Below are 22,925 nucleotides of genomic sequence, written 5' to 3' on the forward strand. Positions count from 1 at the left end.
TGTTATATTCATGGTTTGTTTACGTCAATAAATGATGACAATGGAAACCATTCGTCTCAGAGCACATTACGTCTTTAAAACTGTTTTTTTCCCCCAGAAAGTTTGAGAAATATTTATAGATAGATATATTCACAGGGAGATGCTCTTCTATTAAAGATATTCTTCCGGTTAAGACATGTTCCTCAAATGGAACAATTGTCTGATCACCTCGTCCTGTATCCCCTCCAAACTTGGATATCCCTCTTCCATTCAGAATAAGGTCTACTCTCTTTCAATCTATCTAAAAATCCTATTCTTTTCCTTCCCCTCCTTCGTTTACCCAACATTCCACCCTATAACACCATTTTCAACATCCCTCCCCGCTGAGTACTCCCTCCATCCATACACTCTTGTCTCCTCCGTATCTCATCTAAAAACTGCCACTCCTCACCCACCATGTCCAGCACTTCGTCGTTCCTCCTCCTCTCCGTCCACCTCACCCTCTCCATTCTTCTCCATACCCACATCTCGAATGCCTCCAATCTTCTCTCGTCTTCTTTCCTCAGTGTCCACGTTTCCGCACCGTAGAGAGCTACACTCCAGATCAAACTCTTCGCTAACCTTATCTTTGAAATCTTACATTACGATCCTCTCAGAAGCTCCTTCCTGTTCATGAACGCCTCCTTTGCTAATGGAATTCTCCTCTTAATGTCCTTACTACTGTATCCGTTTTCCTCTAGCGTTCTGCCCAAATATTTAGATTGGTCCAACTACTATTGTGTGACCACCCAATTCAGTGGCGCAGCGAGGTGGGGGTTTTGGGGGATAAACCCCCCCCCCCCAGAGCTCAGAGAAATTTTTAAGTTTAATGCATTTTACTTAATGGATTAATATTAATGATAGAATAGTGTTAGGATTAATCAAATATCTCTCATAAAGCGGTAAAACTAGTCATTTTGAACCATTATTCTTAAAATTTTTCTGGTGGAGGGCCCTCGCAACTCCCACTTACCCTGGCGGGTATGCAATACCCCAAACACCCTAAAGTATTAACTGCGCCTAAAACCCCCCCTAGCCTTGAATCCTAGTTGCGCCCCTGACCCAATTTGATCTTTAGTCTCACGGTCCTACCTCGCGACTCTTTACAAGGATCATGCAACACCTCCAAATGACGTCTCAAACAGTACTTGTAAGAACCATTTATTTTACACGTGTACACTTGAAGACAGTAGTTTGCTTTAAGACGTCTCTTCGGAGGATTGGTGCTGCTGCTGTTGCGTGTCTCCTACCTCCTCCCTCGGGCATGCTCCAGGCCTCTGGTCCGTGAACGCTGTGGGCGCCGCGCCGTGGCCGAGTCGGGAAACAGAGATAAAAAAAAAGCATTGCACATGAGAAGATGTGATTGACTCAAGCCTTTAGTCCCACGCCCAAAGAAAATTCAAGAGGGTTGTGCTGTTGACTATTTTATTTGATGTGCGAATCTGGACTTCAGTGAATCTTTGCGTATGATTTTGACAAAATGAAGGCCATCTAACGAATTCCTCCTGTTGCTTGTTGAGTAAAAAATAATATATTCTCAAGGTTGTATTTAATTAAAGCCTACCTCAAACAGGGTACTCTCAGGGCCTTTTAAGTGTATAGGACTCTATTCAATGTTAAGAAAACATTATCAGTGAGAGAATGTTTTATGGATAATCATGCCCTGATACTTGAAGTGAAGAATGTAATTCGGAGACCAATAAAAAGATTGAGCGGTTTTTTCACTCTTCGCTAATAGATGGCGTCACGATGCGCGTGGGACGGATCAGCTGATCGGTTTGGCGACGACATAACAATTAAAAGAAAACAATGCAGACGCGAATATGCCGTTAAAATGAATAATTAATAATAATATTAAGTGATTTCTGCTGTTTTTTTATGATTTTCGCTATTGTTTGCACGTATTTTTTGCACTAATTGTCTAGTGATCAATCATACTTTCTATTTGTTCGATGGCGGGTTTCTTTTAGTTTAATTTGTGACTGTAGTATTCCACTGACCGCAAAAGATATCTGAAAGTTTTAAGCATCTTTCTAATGTTGTAGTTTCGGGAAAAACAGATAGGTACTCTTTTTGGAGGAGAAACAGAACTTTGAAATGACTACCATATATACCATGGACAAATAGGCGTGAAGAGCAGCACAAATACCACCAACAATAATTTTTTCAATTGAAAGCAGAAGCCAACTGGGAGTTGTGAGCAGTGCAGAAAGGTTCCACTGACCACTATTATTTGATTCTTCAAAGCAGCCGGTTGCGGTTGTCTTAAGATTTTCGCATAGGATTTTACATATTTTTTGCACCAATTATCTTTAGGGCAAATAGAAGGACGGTCAACAGCAGCGCCTTTGGCGACATTCATACCACTGCTAATCGAACCCATACCAACAATGGTCGCTCCCAAAACAAACCCCAATGGACGCCAATATCTCTGATATTGGCGTCCATTGGGGTTTGCGTCCATTCTGTTCTGTTAAAGCTAAGCAGTCTTAAAAATATGGTAAATTAAAAAAAAACAAAAAGACAGATATAACTGAATTTTCAGAACCCGGCAGTTCTAAGAAGGCAGAGAAATCTAAGAATAGAAATTCCGTAGAAGATTTCTTTTGCTTGGTGTGTACTGAAAAAACAGAGAGCCGATTATGGAAGACTGGACATAGTTTAGCCAGTCCTAAGGATGGTCACACGAGAACTGCACATCATATGCATGAGTAGGCAGCTATATCTGAAATGATTATCAAGACTATCTTTAAAGAAATTCATCTTATACTTTTTGCCCTCATGGCATAAGGATTGCCCCACGGATAATCGGTGCCTTTTTTAAAAGTATTTTAGAGGAAGTTTAGTACATTTTTTTCTACGCTTTCCTGTGGTACATGCGCCTTTGCATGGGCCTCCCCTGCCTGTGCCCAAAATATTCGAATGAGAAAGAAGTACTAATGGAGATATTGTGATATCAGCAAATATATAATTATAAAATTTCCCGTGGTCGAAAATATTGGCTCGCTGAGTTTTTTTTACCTTTTATTGATTCTTAATTTTTAAAAATGAGATTGCATGCATGAGAGAAAATGAGAGATCATGCCATGGTGGTCCTCTCGCGTGTGAAACTATTCAAATCAGGATAAGATGGCGATATTTGATGGACCTCGTAACAGGTAACGCATTGAATCAGAAACATCTGTGTGATCCACGGAATTGTTTTGATAGTCGATATAGGTTTCAGAAACGTGGTATGCCATTTTCAATGTGCCTGATGTGAGCTGAGTGTTTGCCGGACTCTAAGCTTAAGTCTGATTATAATGTGCTCCACAAACAGCTCAAAGGGTAAAGGATGGACATTTTGGAGTATTTTGGAATGTTCACGGCATGTCCAAACAATGGTGTTTGCTTGACCTTTTGCACCCTTCCCACTCCCACCCACCACTGCGCCCTGTCTCTTCGACTTCAAACCCCGGAAATGCGTCGTCAGCTATTTTTCCACGAGAGATTCGAGCAGGACTTCTTTCAGCCCATTTTCTAACCCTGCCTCCACATCCAAAAACATTTGTATGAATCAGTTCGTATCATGTATACTTGATGCCCAGATAATGGATATTTGGGTATCCACTGGACATCCACTAAATATCCACAGAATTCTCGATGGATATTCATTAGATATCCATTGGATGCTTAATGTATATCCATGGTATATCCAGATAGAGGACATTTGGGTATCCAGTGGATATACGTATGAATATCTAATGGATATCATGGTTACGAAATTGGATATCCACTGGATGTCGATTGGATATCTTTGTGCTGTGTGACTGCCCAGTTCCTCCATGACAATGACATAATTTGGGTCAAAATCTGGGTCAATCAATGAAAATCCATCCGTGGACCACGCAAACGTTTGCCTGTGAATACGTCACCCGCGGGACACCGTTCGAAATATTTTCACGAATTCAAAACATGTTTTCGTGTCTGATGGAATGCACTGAGCTCCTCTAAACCGCTTTGGGGCCCTTCTCAACAAAGGAAAATCGTTTTCAGCCGACTGATTTGCTGGTTCATATGAGCCACGTCTTCAGGCTTTGTTCTGATGTAGAATCGTCACTCTGAATTGCTCTTTCACAGCAAAACGCTAAGCTCTCTCTTGATCTGCATCATTGACAGCATGTGATTCTGCACTTTTTTAATATGCGTGACGTTTTTTGGACCGTGTGGTGTGCATGTGTGAGTCCAATTGCATGCTGGTGATTGATCACCCCCTGCCAAATACCCTGGAGGTGGCTCGCATGGTATTTTGTGGATGTAGATGTTGTAAATGTAGATCTCTACCTCGGCGTAGGGCGGAACCTGGCAGAACGACTGCATCGCTCATCTGCAAGGGCAGACTCACAGCGCCGAAAGAACAAGTCCTCAAAGCGAAGAGTAACTTTTCCCGGTTTAGACGTTGTCGGCGTGGATCATATAAAATCAGCACTTCCACATATCCGCATCAGCAGACGTGTGGCGGGAGTTGTTAGGGCAACAGGCGTTGTAAAAGAAAAATGTAATGGGCATACGACTTTCCGCCTAGCGTTTATTAAAGTTCTTAATTGTTGTGGGGGGGAACTAATCGTTTCGGTAAAATATCTCTCTGAATTCATCCTTTCTGTCGGACCTGGAAATGTAGTGGGATTCTAATGTGATGCTCTCCGCGTTCCTCTGAAAGATATCTATTTCCAATTGCTTAAACAATCTTAGCCAAGCGCTCAGCCTCTTTTGAGTCTCTGGTGGATTCCAGCATAATTCGTTTGACATCACCCGAACGGAAGCCCAAAAACAAATCTCCTTCGGAAAACGACTCTTTAGTTCTCAACAGTTTTTCCTGGGAGCTTGCCCTGAATGCAGAGACTGTGAGGGTTCTAGGTGAACCCTCTTAAGGGTACAACGCACCGGGGCCGGAAACCAAGCCCGTGGCTTATACGTCAGATCACCCGGGGAGGGGCTGGAGAGGTAGGAAAAAGGAAAGAGGCGCCGCACAGTGGTCCCAAATCGAAAAAAGCTGGCCAAAAGTCATTTTTTCGACTTTTTACGAGGAAGTTTTGAATTATGTATTCGGATTTTATGGGATATGGCCTATAATATTTCGTACCTGATAGGTCTGTGTGATTATTATGTTGACCTGTGTAACCCGTCAAAAATGGGCATGTTCAGCCTAAAACGCCCGAGGCGTAGAAATAGTCGAATTTAGGGTGATTCAACTTAATAAATTACTATTTTAATTTCAAGGGATTCATTTGTCAATTTTAATACGGTAAGTTTATATATTTGTTTACAATATTATAGTATTTTATGTTCTCTTCAGAATTTATTATAACAATATTTCATTATTTATAATGTTAGCTGTTTTTGAGCCTATTTTTAGTCAAATGTGTCGATATAGTTTTGTGCCCATCCGTGCCCCTCGAAGATTCCTATGCAGAATCTTTAGGAAGAGTATATACAACAATATGGAGAAAAAAAATCTTGCCTATACTTGCCTATCCGACATCTAGAGGGTTTTAAGTTGAGCGGTGCACCGCTCCGCTGAGGGCGGCTGGCCGGCGGCCGGCGGGAGACAGTGGCATTATCGTTCAAATAATCCTGTATCGGTGGTCAAACTTGCATGGTGTATACTTAGCATAATTCTACATCCTGTACGATTACATACATCAACTGCTTCACGCCTATCGTATGCACACTCCTTGTTTGTGCACTCACCTTCAAATATTCATGAAACCAATGAGGGCCGGTTTTCATGCTCTTAATGAGAAACATTATGAGTGATCAAAAGCGACTACCTACTTAAGTCACTATGCGAGAACCTTACAGTAACCACAAGATGCTTTTATTTGTAAAACTTTCCTCATATTTTTATAGAGAAGAGATCCCTTATATGCCGTGCAGCGTTGTCAGCACGTTATTCCGAAATAAGGAATTGGCGATAAGAGAAATAAATGCTCCCTAATGCCAAGAATTGTTCATAGGATCATTTCAACAGCCCATAGACGTAGATAGAATTGAATTCGGAGGGAAAAATTCATCTAAACCCACCAAGGGTGCGTGCATCTTGCAAGTGCTTTTTTTTCTCATATAATAACGGAATGAGGATGACGGCCTCCTTCACCATAACCATTGCATCGATGTGGTGAATATTTCCCACTCAGTTTTACATAATGATTTTCTTAGTGAACAAGTGCTGTGCTCCGAACTGCGTTAACACGGCTAACTCGAGAAACTTCTCCTGTCCAGATAATTAAAGCACTTGGTTTGCCAATGTTTGGCATTCAAATTTCAGGACACGCCGGAAACTCAGAGGCAAGTCTATATAAGCTTGTATATCTTTTATTCAATGTCAACTCATAATTTCCGGTTTATTATTGGTTAAAAATAGACAACTTTTAGAAATCACATTCATCCTATCAGCCGTAAATACACCTGTTAAATTTGAATTATGGGTGCCGCAAATTTTTTCGTACCTTGCGGTGTACAATAAAATCACAGAGAGAAAAGAATATTAATAAGCGAAGAAGAAGGAATATTTGAAAACAAGATTTCGACTGAATGAAATCAAGCACGCAAAAAATATTCTGACGCGTTTTGTGCGAAGAATGTTTTCTCGAAATACCTGAGAAAGTGGAATCAAAGGTCGAGGACAGATGAGCATTTCAAAGAGACGTTCAAAAGCTGGTTGCAGAAGGAAATGAAATTCCCTCCAGAAGTATATCAATATCTCCCTCTCGCATCTAGTGAGTGCAAATGATTAACGTGTGTGCACAGACGGCGAATATATGCAGTGTATAAAAATAATCACTCATTAATCTCAATCATCATATTTTTAAAAGTGGAGTTTTAATTCAGGATTTCATTTCAGACAAGATGAAATTACGTGTAAATATAAAATTATAATCAATGAATAAGAAATATTGGACCCGTTTCCATAATTTTGAAAAATCTACGAACAAATGCTTTATGTGTATGAAATGTAATTATTAATGTGATTTGCAATTTTCACGACAGTATCGATGAAAGACTATGTCCATAGACTTACAGTGATATTAAAATCTCTATCCTGCGGCTATGAGATAAATAATGAAGCCTTCAGCCAGTATTGCATTGAAATAGCTGAGCTGTGCATCAATTATGGTTGGTATTAGTATACTCTGCTTATGGTACATAAAGTGCTGATACATGGAACAGCAATTTCCAAAGAATCCTTTCTTACAATTGAACTTTTAACGGAGGAAGCATTGGAGATCAGGAACATAGACATGAGGAAATTCCGAGAGCATTGTACAAGAAAATACCCAAGAATGTTAAATTATGAAGATATCTTTCGAAGACTCCTTTAAATATCTGAATGGTACATTTTAATTACATCAGTAGTTACAAAAAAACGATGTCAGCCTATTAAGTTTGGTGAAAATTATCTAATTTTAAGTGATTCGCAGAGCGACAATGAGTCCGATAGGGTGACATCGGACGACGATTCTTTTAAAATTCGTTTTTTGTGATACATGAAAGCGATTTTATTGCAATTAGAACATTATTTTCCTCAATGTTCTTAATATCAGTCATTCTATTTCATCTTATGTGACTTATCAAATACATGGAAGCCAAAATTGAGTGAGTGTATTTTTTTCGATTTTGGTATCTCACCGACTATGCTGATGGTCGCGGGTTCGAATCTCACCAATTTCATGTCGTAAATTCTATAATAGGTTTTAACAAAAATCGATACATCTTTTACCTTAAAATTAATCTATTTTAAGCTCTCCATGAACACCAAGTTATCGCCAATCGTAGTGACATCTATATCGAGATTTTCTAAAAATTGTTTAAAAAATAACAGCCCAAAAAATGCTAAAATGAAGAGATATCGTAAAAATAATGCCAAAATCAGATTCAGACGATCAAAATCAGTAAGGGACATCCACGTCTGTTGCTGTTTTAGGTAAAATTACGACGTTATTAATTTTGGCCAGCTTTTTTCGATTTGGGACCACTGTGCGCCGCCGCGATAGGAGCCCGTCGACGACTCTGGGAAAGGAAAGGGACGGGACGAGGGAAAAACACCCCAATGCTAAAGAAGCGAAAAGGTCCCCACTAAATAACGAAACCAAGCATACGCAATTAATTTTCTACCAATCCTAGTGGATTTTCCTATGAGGAAGAAAAATCCATCGATCGAATCGGTGGATTGCCCTGAATGCAGTGGAGATTAGCCGCACCTGTGTCTGGGTTTAGGCAGTTGTGGTAGTTCAGGACGCACTGGTTGGGGAAGGTGCGGCTCTCTCGGCCGTTGGACCCGCACACCGGCCTGTAGTTCCGGAAGCAGCGACCGCTGCACTTGGGCTTTCCCGCACTCGGCGTCTCAACAGCCTCATCTCCACGCACCAACAGCACCAACGCCATCAGCACCAGCGCTGCAAGACAAGAAAAGGAGCACTTCTTCAGGCATCCGATTTGGACATGTCTCAGACAGCCGACTTTGGAGAGCGATAGGGTCATCAAAGAAAACGAAAGGCATTGATTGCGATTCGTTACCCACCATTAGTGTATTCATAATATACAAATTATTTGGATTTTTGAAATCCCTGTTTAGACGAATTTTAATGGTCAATTGTATCCTCATTTGAAAAAGGCCAGATTGGCGCCCATGCGATGCCACTCCACGTGACGTCACAGGGACTTAGTTTCTATACGAGTAGATAGGAGTTTTACATCGTCTGAGATTACCAATGCATGCATGAGGCACAGAGCACAGGGAAACATCTCTTGATAATCACTAATTAAAATTGCCTATTGTCGGAAAATTTCCTTCGTTTGATAGGGTATTAATAATCCTTATTTAAGCCAAGCTCTACCTGCTAACAGGCTGCATCGTATCGGCGCTCATAGCCTTGCACCAAGGTGGCGTCACACGGCGGCAGCGGGAACCAGAATGACGTCACAAGGGCTTTTCCAGTATTTAATGGCGAAAAATAGATATCGTCATCTAAAAATCTAAAAGCGTTAAATGCGTAATTCAGGAGTAATAATCTTTCGATTTACGCAATTAAAAAAAATTTAGGGGAAACCTCGTAACACCACGAGGGAAATAAAAATCACTTCTTAAGTTACACATTTTATTTTTACGGACGCCCACCACGCTTTTGATGCGTATTTGCATCATTATCAAGTTATTGCAATGTTATCTACCATGGTTTTGATACTTACATTGCCATGAAGGACAGTCTTGCATCGATACAAGTATGGAAAACATCGTGGATGTTGTCACATGTTGTGTATAACCACTGTGGAACGGACAAAGTGATTTTTATTTGCACATATCATGGTTCATCAAGGTGAAGCCGAAAACCTTGCACTTCAAAGGCATTACAGTTGAAAATTAAGTACATTGACGGAAAACAATGAATTTTTACATTTACATTTATTCAACAGCGGATACAGAAAAAACTCCAAGGGGGGGGAAAGACCAAAATATATCATGAGCTGCTGCCTTTACTTTTAGCTTAATGAAAAATAAGTCGAATGCAAATTTTAAGCCAGTTTTATTTAAACTAATGATACACTTATTCAAGGCAATGCCATCTTATGTAACACACAATAGCTACAATTGCGGTTCTGCAATGTTAGAGAATGCGGGCGGCACCGCAAGGGGGGGGCGCCCTCTTCGCCCCCCATATGCATCCGCCCCTGCGTCAATTAACTAAATACTAACGAGCATAGTTACATGAAATATTTTGTGAGTACTGTGGAAAGTTTTTGCTACAACTTATGCGCTGGAAGTTTTGATAAGTCAGTCATGTTAGCATGCGTAGCAAGGTTTCCGGGTTGACCTTCGTGTCGATTCATCTTCAAGACGACAGTTTCGCCGGCGTTGCAGCTAGCGTCTTCAGGTACGAAGTATCGGATGCAGGTTTTTTTGCCCGTCTTATATAGGCCTTGGTTTGGGCTAGGTGCGTTCTGATTGGTCCGTGGGTAAGAGTCTCTTCCATGTGTTTGAGAGCGAATAGCTGTCCTCAAAGTGAAAATGCTACATTCCAAATGTTGGTAGTGAACGGATCGCAGCACGCATCTGAATAATTCAACACAGACCATAATATTCAAGTCCATAATCCCGTGAAATTCGTGTTGACAAATGACCAGCTGAGCAAATGTAATGCGTCTCCATAAAAATGTGAGATTCAATGTTTATGCGAAAAAGGCGAGTGATTTTCAAGGTATTTATAGATATATTATTCTCATCGATTGATTGATGAGATTAAAACTTCGCGATAAACATTTTGTTTGCTCCTCGATTTTGTTTATGCGTAGTTATGGCGACTAAGCGACTCATCGGCCTCAGGAGCTCCTATCCTATCGGTCTTGTCTCATCGTATATCCTATCTCTCTGAAACATACGTGCGCACCGAATGATTCCATAGAGAAGCACTTCAGGCCGCTATCAACGCTGATTGATCATGCAAAGTGAATGATCGTGCGAATGAAATCATTCGCCGACGTATATAGCGGAAAATTTTGCGAATGAACCGTCATGCGCATGATTCCGTGAATGATTGCATAATCATTCAGCATCATCATTCGCATGATCACTAACCGTGTATAGCGTCCTTTAGTGTGGGCGCTGTGCTTGGCTTAGCTCGTATTTGTAAATGTGGCACAGAATAAGGACAATACAAGGCTTTAATCTTGCAGTGGGAATAGCGTTTGGTGGCTATCTTGAAAATAAGTTTAATGTGTGCCAAATTAGAAATAAATCTAACCTTATTGGAACAGAGTGAGTAAATCTATGAACAAACAGTCACTGACTCAGCTGAAACAATATGGTTTCCTGGGGGTACGCCGTTGTTATTTTTTAGAGGGGACTGCTCCTAAAGGTGTAATTGGAAATTCTGTTCACTTAAATAATAATAATAATAATAATTTCATCCCGTAGTTATTTTGTACTTAATTGCAGAGAGCTAACATAAACGTATTCTTTTCATTCTTTCCCCTGCTCGCCCGTTACCCTGCGTCGCAACAAATACCTCTGAGTGTTAAAATTCTATCAATTACACAAAAAGAAACTCAATCGTAAATATCCTAAATGCTTGATTACTGCTAAGCGACCACCATTATATTTAGAGCAACATGGCCAAATACGCATCGAGAGATGACCGCGCCACCTGTATTTACTTGATGTTACGCAAACAGAGGCGGTCGTCCCGTTGGCACTTGGTTTCCGTTCTCGCCACTTGGCGCTTCTCAATCTGTTTCCAAAAATGTCCGCATCGCGGCGATTTATTTAGAGTGAGCCTTTTATTCACATTGCTTGCAAACTAATAGTGCTCACTCTGGAGGAATAGCATGAAAACCATGCTATCTTTCACGATGAATGCGACAAGATCTCTTTAAGTTAGGCCTCAAACTGACACTTACACGTGGATACTATTTCTTGGAGTATCATTCTCTTATTGTTATATTAAGTAAAAAAACGTAAGGTACGTTTAAGAAACTTATTTTTTCAATATTATGATTGGATTTGGAATATATTCTAGAATGAAAATATGTTAAAAATGTTTCGAGACATCAATTTTAAAAGGTTAGGATCATCTAGAAAAATGATTTAGATTGTAAAAAATAACTAAAGAAAAGAAATCTATGTGTAATTTCGCAGAAAAGAACATCGAATTCTGACACATACTTTTCACATAAAGAGTTTTTTGTGGTTACGAACAACTATCGAACTACATGTTTTTTTTAACGATTTTCATTCATTGCTTTAAGATAAATTTTACTTAAATTAAATGTGACATATCTCTGGTTAAATTTTATTCTGGATTCTATTCTATTTCCTCAACTGATATTTCTGGTCAATTAAACTCTGAGGCTTTATATTTTGGTATTTTCAAAATCGAAATGGTGGTTGATGATTAACATGTAGTTTGTCAAGACGCAAATTCGTAATTTTTTTATAAATGATTTATTTTGAGACATTCTGTTCCTTAAATACTAAGACGTTTGTCCTTAGTAACAACTATCACTGTTTTGGCGTGGTGTTTTTATACATTATATCAATTTTATAATGCTTTTTTATTAATGTTACTATTTAGTTATTATTATTAGTGATAAATTAACGATCGAGGTCAGCGCAAGTGTATCTGTTGAAATTTGATAGATACTAACCCTATATCCAATCCTTTGTTGTTGTAATCTATATTTCATACTCGCACGCTCCGCGCGCTCGTTAAGGGGCTCCGCCCCTTAAAAACCCCGGTTCCGGCTTCGCCGTTTACATTTGTGGTCGTTTGAAGAATTTTAGTTTGAATAATCTCACCAGAAAAGGCTAGGGGCCGGCTTCGCCGGCCAGGGGGTAGGGAAGCGGCCTCGGCGAAGCCGTTCCTCGTTGAGAGGCGGCTTCGCCGCCCAGGGGTTAAGTGTGCCCCGCCGGGGCTACCCCGCTTAATTCTCAGAACGTCTTCGCCGTTCCTCGGCTGGGGTCGGCATAGCCGCCCAGAGGGCAAGGGCATTTCGGAACTGTTTCACCGTTATTCGTTTAAGGGGCGGCTTTGCCGCCCAGGGGTGGAGGGAGCCCACAGCGGCTGCGCCGCTTGAACGTCGGGGCGGCTTTGCCGCCCGAGGGTTACTTAAGCTCGTTGTGGGGCGGCTTCACCGCCTTGGGAATGAGGAGCCCCCCGCGGCTGCTCCGCTTAGTCGTAATACATGGTCTTCTCCACCGAGAGGGGTGCCCAGGGGGATTGGGGGGTATTAATGTGTTATACATGCGGTCACCGATCGTCCACAGTGATCATGTAGCGATGATTGTAAAGGGTAGTGTAATGCGGCGTAATAGTGGCGACAAGTACCCATAAAAGAACACTTAATGGCAAGTTTTTCATTTTTTTTGCGGGGGGTTCCAACGGAATACCGGGGGCTTTATACTTATGTTGAACGAAACAAATCGTCCTTATAAATTCCGTGCCGATAAGTCCTAGGGGTCCGCAACAGTGGCGGAGTGCTGACGATTCCTTTACCCGGAGAGGCTACTTATTAGAGAATTGTTTTGGGATGTTTCACGGGGTTATCGGGGGTTTTAATAAGTAGAAGGGGCACCGGCTAAGCATTGTAACAAAGTACTCGGAAAGGCGACATTAAAATTTTTTTTTTCGGCGAGGTTCCAAGAGGTGATCGGGGGTTTTCTGATATTTTTTCCCGTATGGTTTACGGTGGCTCGCCCTCACCAAATATTCCGGATCTAGAGCTTAGAGGGGACGGGTAGTGCGGCGTAATGTTTGCGAGAAGTTCCCAAATAGGAGACTTAATGGCACATTTAATATTTGGGGGGATTTCACGGGGATACCGGGGGTTTATGTGTGTACTCCCTGCGGTCACCATCCGTTCACAGAAATTACGTAGGGATGAGTCGTTGGGGTAAGAACCAGCGGTGGAGTAGTCACGAAATGTACCCAAAAAGTAGACTTATGTGAAAAATTTTATTTTTTTGGGGTGTAGGAGGGTTTACTGGGGGTTTATAGGTTTGTACTGCCAATGGTCATCAATCGCCCATATCAATTCCGTAGCGATGAGTGGTAAGGGTTGGAAAAGCGGCGGGATTGTGGCGAAAAATACCCGAAAAGGCTACTTATATGCAAATTTTAATTTTGTAGGGGGTTTCAGGGGGTTTAAAGATGATGATGTTATATGATCACATCCATTTACTATCATATCTAAGAGAAGTTGTCCCTATGGCATCCATATTTCGAGAGTAATACAATAAAAAATAAATCTCTCCCCGGAAAAAATTAGTAGTGCCCGCCATTTTCATTTTTTTGCCGTTATAAAGATTAAATAATTTATTAAATGTTTATTTTTTCTGAAAGTCAATGCATACGTGTATGCAAATACTAAGTTTGAAAGAAATCGATCAGGTTAAAATTGACAAAATCCTGTGTTAATCTTTTGGAAATCGTAATTTTCGGTAATTTTCGGTATATTTTAATTTTTTTCTGAGTAACCAAGGACGACGAAAGAAAATTGTTGCCTACATTTCGTAGACGATGTTAGGAGCATATATAATAATCATTTTCGTTATCCTACACTCGAAATTAAGGCGAGGGGAGCGGAAGGAATGAAATTATTTTCGAAAAACCAAAATGTAGACGCCATTTTGGCAGCCATTTTGTTAAAAAGAAACTAATACTATTACATAATTACGTGACCACGATTATCAGCTTTCAAAAAATGCAATAACGATACATGTAACACGCATGGTTCGCGCGCAGTAAAATAAAAACAGAAAGAATGTCCCCGGAAAAGGCGCGATTTCGGCCATTTTGTCGTCCTAGCGACGACACGTGGCGGAAACTTCCGGTTTTCGGATTTTTCCTCCGAATCATTTCGGGTTCTCCGCACGCGTGCCAAATTTCAGCTCTCCAGCACTTCTGGAAGTGGTCGGGAATTTGTATCCATGAGTCAGTCACCACAAGGGCTGTATATAGATGGGACTCGCCGCGCTGCGCGCGCTCGTTAGGGGGCTACGCCCCCTAAAACCCCCCCGCATCCGGCTTCGCCGGCTGCCCCCAGCGGACGGCTTCGCCGTCCCACCCGCTACTTCTCGGAACGGCTTCGGCGTTCCTCGCCCGGGGTCGGCTTCGCCGCCCAGATATCGAGGTAGCCCTGTGACGGAGACCCACTAGTGTCTCGGAATGGCTTCGCCGTTCATCGTGGAAGGGCAGCTTCGCCGCCCAAGGGTTGCCCGAGTCCCCCCGAAGCGTCGACTCCTGGGAACGGCATCGCCCTTAACGTGATGGGGCGGCTTCGCCGCCCGAGGTTTACTGTGTCCTCCGAGCCGTCGACCCCTCCTAACGGCTTCGCCGTTCCTCGTCTGTGGGCGGCTTCGCCGCCCATGGGTTATCCGAGTCCCCCCGAGGCGTCGACTCCTGGGAACGGCATCGCCCTTTCTTGTGATGGGGCGGCTTCGCCGCCCGAGGTTTACTGTGTCCCCCCGAGCCGTCGACTCCTCGGAACGGCTTCGCCGTTCCTCGTGAATGGGCGGCTTCGCCGCCCAAGGGTTATCGGCGTCCTCCCCCCTTAAGCCTCCTCGTGATGGGGCCGCCCAAGGTTTACATGTGTCCCCCCGGGAAGTCGACTCCTCTTTACTTTACTCTGTTTCTCCCCGAGCCATCGACTCCTCGGAACGGCTTCGCCGTTCCTCGCCTGTGGGCGGCTTCGCCGCTCAAGGGTTATCGGCGCCCTCCCCCCGTAAGCTTCCTCGTGATGGGGCGGCTTCGCCGCCCGAGGCTTACCAGTGTCACCCCGAGACGTCGACTCCTCGGAACGGCTTCGCCGTTCCTGGACTGTGGGCGGCTTTGCCACCCAAGGGGTATCGGCGCCCTCCCCCCTCGTAAGACACCCATTCGGCTGCTCCACGTGTTGGAGCGGAATTGCCGCCCGAGGGTTCTCGGAGGTTTTCCGCGCCTCTGACTCTTGGGAATGGTTCCGTCGTTCCTGGGGCGGGGGCAGCATCGCCGCCAAGGTTTTCACTCCTCACAGAGCAATGCGTACTACCAGCTATCCCCCATCGTTTACAAAGGCTACCGGGGGATAATGTGGCAGAATGTAGACGCATGCTAGCCGTGATTGTGGCATTTTAGCTTATGATGATGTTTTGAAGGTGGTCCGGGGGGTTTCCAGGTTTTTGTTTTGAGTGTAGTGACAACGGTCACAATCATCCAAAAAAATTCCTTAGCGATGAGTCATAGGAGAAGGGAATTACTGGTAAAATATGCGAAAACACCGAAGGACATGCTCTTTACAGAAAAAAAAAATAATTTTTTTCCCCGGTCTAATAGGATGCCACGTGAAATTTCGAGGGGTTTTCTTGCATAAAAGGTCTTTGTTTACCTACAATAAAAATTCCAGCGATCTAGCTTTAGGGGAACAATGAATTTTCCCGTATTACTCACATTTATATTGCCAATTCTGTGTTCTCCACATAGCGGTGCATAGGCGCTGTAATAAGGCATAACTAATGTGAATTTCGTAGCCGTACCTTATGGGGAAGTGGTTAAAAAAATCGGTTTTATGTGTCCTTGTCCAGGAACCCCTTTTATTATCTACTATTTTGTTAAGAAATGTACATTTAAAAATTTGAAGTTTTACTGCGGGTGTGTAATTGGGGCAGGATAATTGAACATGACGCGTAAATATAGCCGACACAATTCCCATTCGGAAGCAATAAAAACGATACAATTGGGATGAATGGTACACGAAATATACGACTTAGTAAGTAATTTTTATTTTTTTGGGGGGGTCGCAGGGGGTAATCGGGGGACATTTTGTGCTTGTCCCGTATAACGCGGCATCGTTTACCTTCGATAAAAATTTCGGCTCTTTAGCTGTAGTGTAAGCATGGTTTTTCGACGGTGTCACCCGTTTAAATTCAATATTCTGCGTTCTCCGGGTAGCGGCACGTAGGGGCACGAGAAAGACGTCACTCACCTGAATTTGGTGTCCGTACGTCGTCGGGAAGTGGCGAAGAAAAATTCCGAAAAATTTAAAATCATGTGTTGAGGGAATGCAAACTTCACGGCGGATGTGTTGTAAGTTACCAAACGTTGTAGGAGTCGCAAATTCAATGGTAATACATAATCGTTAATTACTCGAAATTCGTTGAATCTATGGATATAAGCATATTCCCAAAAAATTAAGAAAAAAATCTAGTATCTTGCATTAAATTGAATTGGTCCTACGATTATTGCAAATTGGTCAAAAAAATTCCCAAAGTGAGCCCATAAGAAAAGCATTGGAAATTTTAAATTGTTAAAAAAAATACTTTTAAACAAAAAATTGCAAAGGCGACCACACCAAAAAATCAACCAAAAAATCTAGTGTCTCATACGTTAGGGACTTATTCCTACAACGATTATAAGTTGGTTTTAAAAAAATCCAAAGATAGGCCCATAAGAAAAGCATTGGAAATTTAAAAAAATTATAAAAAATACTTTCAAATAAAATATGGCAAAATTTTTCGCATCAAAAAATCGGACGAAAAATCTAGTTTCCGTCAGTGAAATTTCATGTTCCCGTGACATTTTTAAGTAGGCAAAAAATGGAATATGTTTTAGTCCCATAAGGCTCCAATGTTAATTCGGATCGATATATCTCGAAAACCGATCGACTTTTTCGAGTTTTCGGACTTTTCCCCCCAATGAATATTTTTTCTCCACGACCTGTAAAAATTTCGTTTTCCCAGCACGTCCGGAAGTGGTCGGGAATTTGTATACGTGAATGAGTGGTCAGTGAGGTATCTGTCACACATCGGGTTGTATATAATATAGATTTCCATGAGTGACTGATGTGATATCGCACAAGATACGAATTTTTATCGGTGAAGATCTCTATTGTCGGCTGAAATAAAAGCAAACGTGAAATGACCGGCCATTAACTTATCGAGCGAATGGATAAGTACTTTTTTTATCTGATGTTATCATTGTATCTCTTTCTAGTGCTGTCTTCATTTTTTTCACTGTGCTTCTCGAATAACTCCATCTCGTTCTTTGAGTGTACTTTATGGAGCATTTTCACAATTGTTGGTTACATGGATGGAAAAATATTGGCGGCATAAAAATATCGGATCAACTATTTGTGGAGCACACGAGAGGAAAACGGACACAGCAATAAGAACATCGGGGAGAGAATTGCGTCAGCAAAGGAGGTATAGAGCTGATTGGAGGATTTTTTTGCGAGAATATAAAGAAAAGGTTAGTGAAGAGTTTGATCTGGAGTGTAGCGCTCTACGGTGCGGAAACGTGGACCCTGAGGAAAGAAGATGAGATAAGATTGGAGGCATTCGAGGTGTGGGTATGGAGAAGAATGGAGAGGGTGAAATGGACGGAGAGGAGGAGTAACGACGAAGTGCTGGACATGGTGGGTGAGGAGAGGCAGCTTTTACATGAGATACGGGGAAGACAGAAGGTATGGATGGTGAGGAAGAAAGAGAATAGGATTAATAGGTGTACAAAGGAAGGGAGAGAGAGAATTTTTTAAAGTTACTGAGAATCTAAAAGTCAAGTCCACGAAGGGACACAGGACGGGATAATGGGAGTAGGCCTTATTCTGAATAAGGATGTCCAAGTTTGGAGAGGAGACAGGGCGAGGTGATCAGACAAATAAACTCAAGACATGTGACAGACAGATAAAACCAATTTTCTTAAAACATCGCAAAAAAAACTTATTTAATATCCTATTATTCCCTCCTTCTTTTGGTTAGTTCTTTATATTAATTTTTTAAATGCGTTCACTCATGTCTATACTCTTCAAAATCCCATTATTATATTTGGAATGATATCTGGAACGCATTAGTAGGTAAGTGCTAGTAGGTTTTAAACCTATGAAAACGATTGGATCCGCCTGAATCGCCGCAGTTTTTTTATTGATTTTTTTAAAAGGATAAAATGAGCTTATCTAATCTAAAATGACGAAACATGAAAATATACTATTTTGAAGGACATAACCGACATTTAAATTCAACATCATGTATAAACTGTCAATTGTACATGATTATTCAATGTTATTACTTGGAAGTGCTAACAATTTACTGCTAACATGGAGAATAAATGTCTCGCACTTTGCTCATTTATCACGAGGCGGAATTCGGGATAACACGCCCTTCGGTCTCCAACCAAGGTGGAGGGAGATATGGCGCCGCAAAAACGAAATTTATAGCTTATCATCCGAAGGAATTAATGATCGCCCGACGTGTGCAAATTGACGAAAAAATTATCAGCAGAGATAACCCGCATTCCACTGAAATTCGCCGAAGTCATGACATTTTTTTCCGCAATGGCAGCCAAGGGCTTAAACACGTGATCTCCAGTCAGGCACGTAACCAGAGGGCTAATAAGGTCCACCAGCCCAGAACCAATCAATATTCTCAGACATTCCACTGTTCCATACCTATTGTTCAATTTAATAGGGTGGTATCCTGTTATTTCATTGCCTAAATAGAAAGATTATTACTCCTGTAGTACGTATTTTACGCTTATGGATTTTTAAATGACGATATCTATTTTTCGCCATTGAATGAAAAGTGGAAAATTTCAAGCGCGCGAAAACGCGACGGCTAAGTACAAATGCTGGGAAAAGCTCGCGTGACGTCGTTCTGGCTCCCGCTGCCGCAAGTGAGGTGACCTTGGGGCGAAGCTTTGAGCGCTGATACGACGCAGGTTGATAGCAAGTAGCAGAGTACCCTGCTAGCTGGTGGCGCTTGGCTTAAATAAGGATTATTATTAATACCCTATCAAACGAGGTAAACTTTCCGACCTTAGGCAATTTTAATAGGTGATTATTAAGAGATGTTTCCCTGAGCTTTGTGCCTCATGCATGCATTGGTAATCTCAGACGATGTAAAACTCCTATCTACTCGTACAGAAACTAGGTCCCTGTGACGTCACGTGGTGTGGCATCGCATGGGCGCCAATCTGGCCATTTTTCAAATGAGGTTAAAATGGACCATAGCCATTCGTCTAAACAGGGATTTCTAAAACCAAATGATTTGTATATTATGAATACACTAATGGTGGGTAACGAATCGCATTCAGTGCCTTTCCTTTTTTTGTTTTGATGAAGGAAACTACGCTATTGTGCCTGCAAGTAAAAAAAAACAATGCATTTTAGACTTTCTGGACTATCCAAGGGAAAGGTATGGATAATTTAATGGAATAGAATGGTTTCCCGTTGCGTGCGGAACGACAGTAAGCAAGCATGTCAGCTCAGGCAACCCGCGTTCCGTCCAGCTCCAGTGCAACGTGTATCCACCCGCGATGAATCGGCCTCCGGAAAGAGGAGACTACTCCTGATAATCTCAAAGCCTGACAACATGTTTGTTTATGCAAATAAAAGAAGAAAAGCAGCGGAAAAAAGAAGAAGCGAAATAGCTAAAGAGCAAAAGAAGAGGAAGGAAAGAGTAAAAATGAAAAGATAAGAAAGATAAGGTTTACAATTTAACTTTTGAAAAGTCATATTCCTCATTGCTCGTTTTCATGTAAACAAAAGTTTTAATGCTAGAACAACAATTTTTCAATATTCCACTGATTATGACATCAAAGGATATTGAAAAAATTTATAGGACCAAAATTAGCTAACAAAACTTGCAGAAGTAAAAAAAAAAGAAAAGTGGAAATCCAGAAAAATTGGTGTTTTAATCGCTTTAAATTCGATATTTTCAAAACAACGTTTTTCTAAGGAACCAAAAAGAATAAAATAAATTTCTAAAGTACCTAAATATTATCTAAGAATTATAGATGCAGTATATTATTATTTTACGCGTAAAATATCAATTAATACAAAACTATAATTAAAATGTGATTAACTCTAGTTCATTGTGTTTCGTAGTTTCATTGTGTTCTGATGTTAAGCGTACATTGAGTACATATACCTGCGCCCAATGTTTTTCGTGTACTCTACATGAATTCTTCATGGCCTGTTTACGCATGAATTTCTTATTTCGAGTAACTTATTTTTAGAGTTGGTCGATTCTATGACTTTTTTTCGTGTGGCGTCTCGTTCACCCCAAGCATTTTAATAAGTGAGCGATTGGATGTGGGTCATATAGTATCCACGCAGAAATAATGGCGATGTGGTCGCTTTAAACTCGATGTACTCAAAGCAGCGTTATATAGGTAACTAAAAATATAATACAAATTTTCAATGAGAGTGACAGGGTCTCTAAATTACATGCTTCACAGACAACGAATAATTTTGGACGCATGTTCTACTATAAAAGTCAATGAGTTATTACCACATAATGAAAATACGAGATACAATGAATTGCAGTTATATATATTTTAATTGATGCTACGTATAGATTTAGTGTTATTGTGGAAAATGCGCTCAACATTGTTCGATGTTTGTGAAGCATACATTTTAAAGAATATTTCGAGCTCATAGCAAATTGATTTTATTATTTAGTTCCTTATAAAGGCATTTTTTTATAAAAATTGATTTTTATTTTGTAACATATGTACTATACTCTCGTTTTACCGGTAAACGTGGGACTATTGCTTATTTCTAACGTATCCATTAAAAAAAACACGATTTTTAGGGAACAAAAGGGAGATAAAAATAATGAGAACTGGCAGAGTAAAAAACGACTTTCATGCCTCGTTGTAATGTCGGGACGGGAGTGTCGGGGCGCGACGAGAGTCTAGCGTCTCGGTCGGAAGTCTTGACGGGAAGTCTCGGACCCTTTGAGACTTCTCGCCTCACGGGTCCTCGCAGAAAATAAAATCATATCTATTTTATTCCTCTATTTTGATCACATATATATTTGATGCTGAAATAAATTTAACGAAAACATTAATTGAAGAAATACAAAGTATATATTTCCGAAATCAAAAATAGTTGCAATAAAAGATCGACATGAAAAATTTAAATTGCAAATTTATTTATTTTTAATTGACCAGAATTGACTGGTTACCATGAATACTTAGGCACCATCAATAAACTTTTCAAAAAGGCGTTTAAAAGTTTTAGCTCTTCTTTTTTGTTAATTTACTACAGAATTTTTCTTTTTTATAAAAGAAAAATTGATATTTAACCCTTTACATTTTATGTTTCAAAATTATAAAAATACTCATTTACATTCAAAGCCATGATGATGGTTTAGAAATAACCGAAACGTCGTTAAAATTTGTTATTCAAATTTAAGGCCTACCCTCCAAGATTAAAATTTAATATTAAATGTTGAGAGATCAGGAAAAGGAAAAAAATTAACTCAAAATATTTTTTAAATCTCTTGTCGGGTGCTCTATTCGCATCATACTCACACACGCTTCAAAAAATTGAATGTAGGTGTTGACTCATTAATTAAATATTTTTATCCCGTGAATAAATCCGTAATCGTAAATGATAACTAGGTTACCTCTACTGTTAACTGATAGAATTATTATTCATCGGAAATTCCCGCTTTTATCGCGAGTCGCGACGGGTGACTCGAGAAGTCTAGCAGACACTTTAGAAACTCTCGCCGTACCGCGAGACTCACGTCCCGACAATTTTACGAGATATTTTAGTCTCGTCTCGACCGCCGAGACGAGACTCGCACAGCACTATAGTCTATTCAAATTATGTTTGCGGGTGAGCATTCGCGAGAGCCCGGATGGCTTCGCTGATGGGGGAGGGGTACTAACAAGAGAGAGAGAGAGGAGGAGCGAACACAACGTTGCCAAATGTACATAGCCGCCCAACTTTGTCAATGAAAACGTGTGAGTCATGGGTGGCCACAGGTATTTTGGCCCCGGCTCCGAGACAATGTACCTACTCATTTGGAAGGCGTTGGGAATAATCATTTCACAGAAGCCCATGATATTGTCAGCTACCGCGATGATTGAGTCACCGTTGGTGGAAGGCATACTTACAAGGAGAACGGGTGAGGTTTGGTAATACTTCTCCACATGCAGATTCACGATGTGAACTCGACGGAGATCTGAGAGCAACTCACAGAGGCCACGTCTACTGTTTGCTGATTGGCCGAGGGAAAGTCATATGCCCTCTCATCATCTCCACTTGCTTTATTCACACCAGCTCATTCGCAAAGATACAATGAACGGAGTATAGTTACTCTTTTTTACTCACCAAAAGGGAGCAGGATGAATTTCCTCAGCATGTATTTCCTCATGGTGAGTGGTTGTATGTTGTCTTTCCAGTGTCTTGAGGACTATTGCCTGAACTTCCCCGTCGTCTGCTTTTCGTTATTGCGGCCGAACCAAATAGATAAGATAAGCCACCCCTCCAATAAGTAGGGGAGACTCGAGCCAGAATCATAATAGCGATGGGAACTGTGCGTCTGAGTCAGTTCAAATGTGCGACTCAGCAGATTGAGCTGTGAGGGGGCGAGAGAGTCTTTCTTATTT

General features: G+C 41.1%; 2 protein-coding genes across 2 annotated transcripts in view; one reads left to right on the plus strand and one right to left on the minus strand.

The window, feature by feature from the left end:
- The window catches only part of LOC124154908, a 203,058-nt gene that overhangs the window by 123,054 nt on the left and 57,079 nt on the right, over nucleotides 1-22,925 (plus strand). The window lies entirely within an intron of this gene.
- LOC124155396 (vasotab-like) lies at nucleotides 1,164-22,784 on the minus strand. The gene is made up of 3 exons (XM_046529176.1): nucleotides 22,648-22,784; nucleotides 8,259-8,453; nucleotides 1,164-1,309 (listed from the first exon to the last, which is right to left on the minus strand). Exons 1-3 carry the CDS (start codon nucleotides 22,688-22,690, stop codon nucleotides 1,218-1,220), a joined length of 330 nt encoding a protein of 109 aa, XP_046385132.1. The 5' UTR covers nucleotides 22,691-22,784; the 3' UTR covers nucleotides 1,164-1,217.

Source organism: Ischnura elegans, chromosome 3, assembly GCF_921293095.1.
Source record: "Ischnura elegans chromosome 3, ioIscEleg1.1, whole genome shotgun sequence".
Lineage (NCBI taxonomy): Eukaryota > Metazoa > Arthropoda > Insecta > Odonata > Coenagrionidae > Ischnura > Ischnura elegans.

Excerpts from the sequence above, each read along its gene's own strand:
- LOC124155396 (XM_046529176.1), bottom strand. The coding sequence starts at position 22,690 with ATGAGGAAATACATGCTGAGGAAATTCATCCTGCTCCCTTTTG. Across the intron at positions 8,454-22,647 it reads ATTCATCCTGCTCCCTTTTG|CGCTGGTGCTGATGGCGTTG; the intron begins GTGAGTAAAAAA and ends CTTGTCTTGCAG. Across the intron at positions 1,310-8,258 it reads CTGCCTAAACCCAGACACAG|CGTTCACGGACCAGAGGCCT; the intron begins GTGCGGCTAATC and ends CGGCGCCCACAG.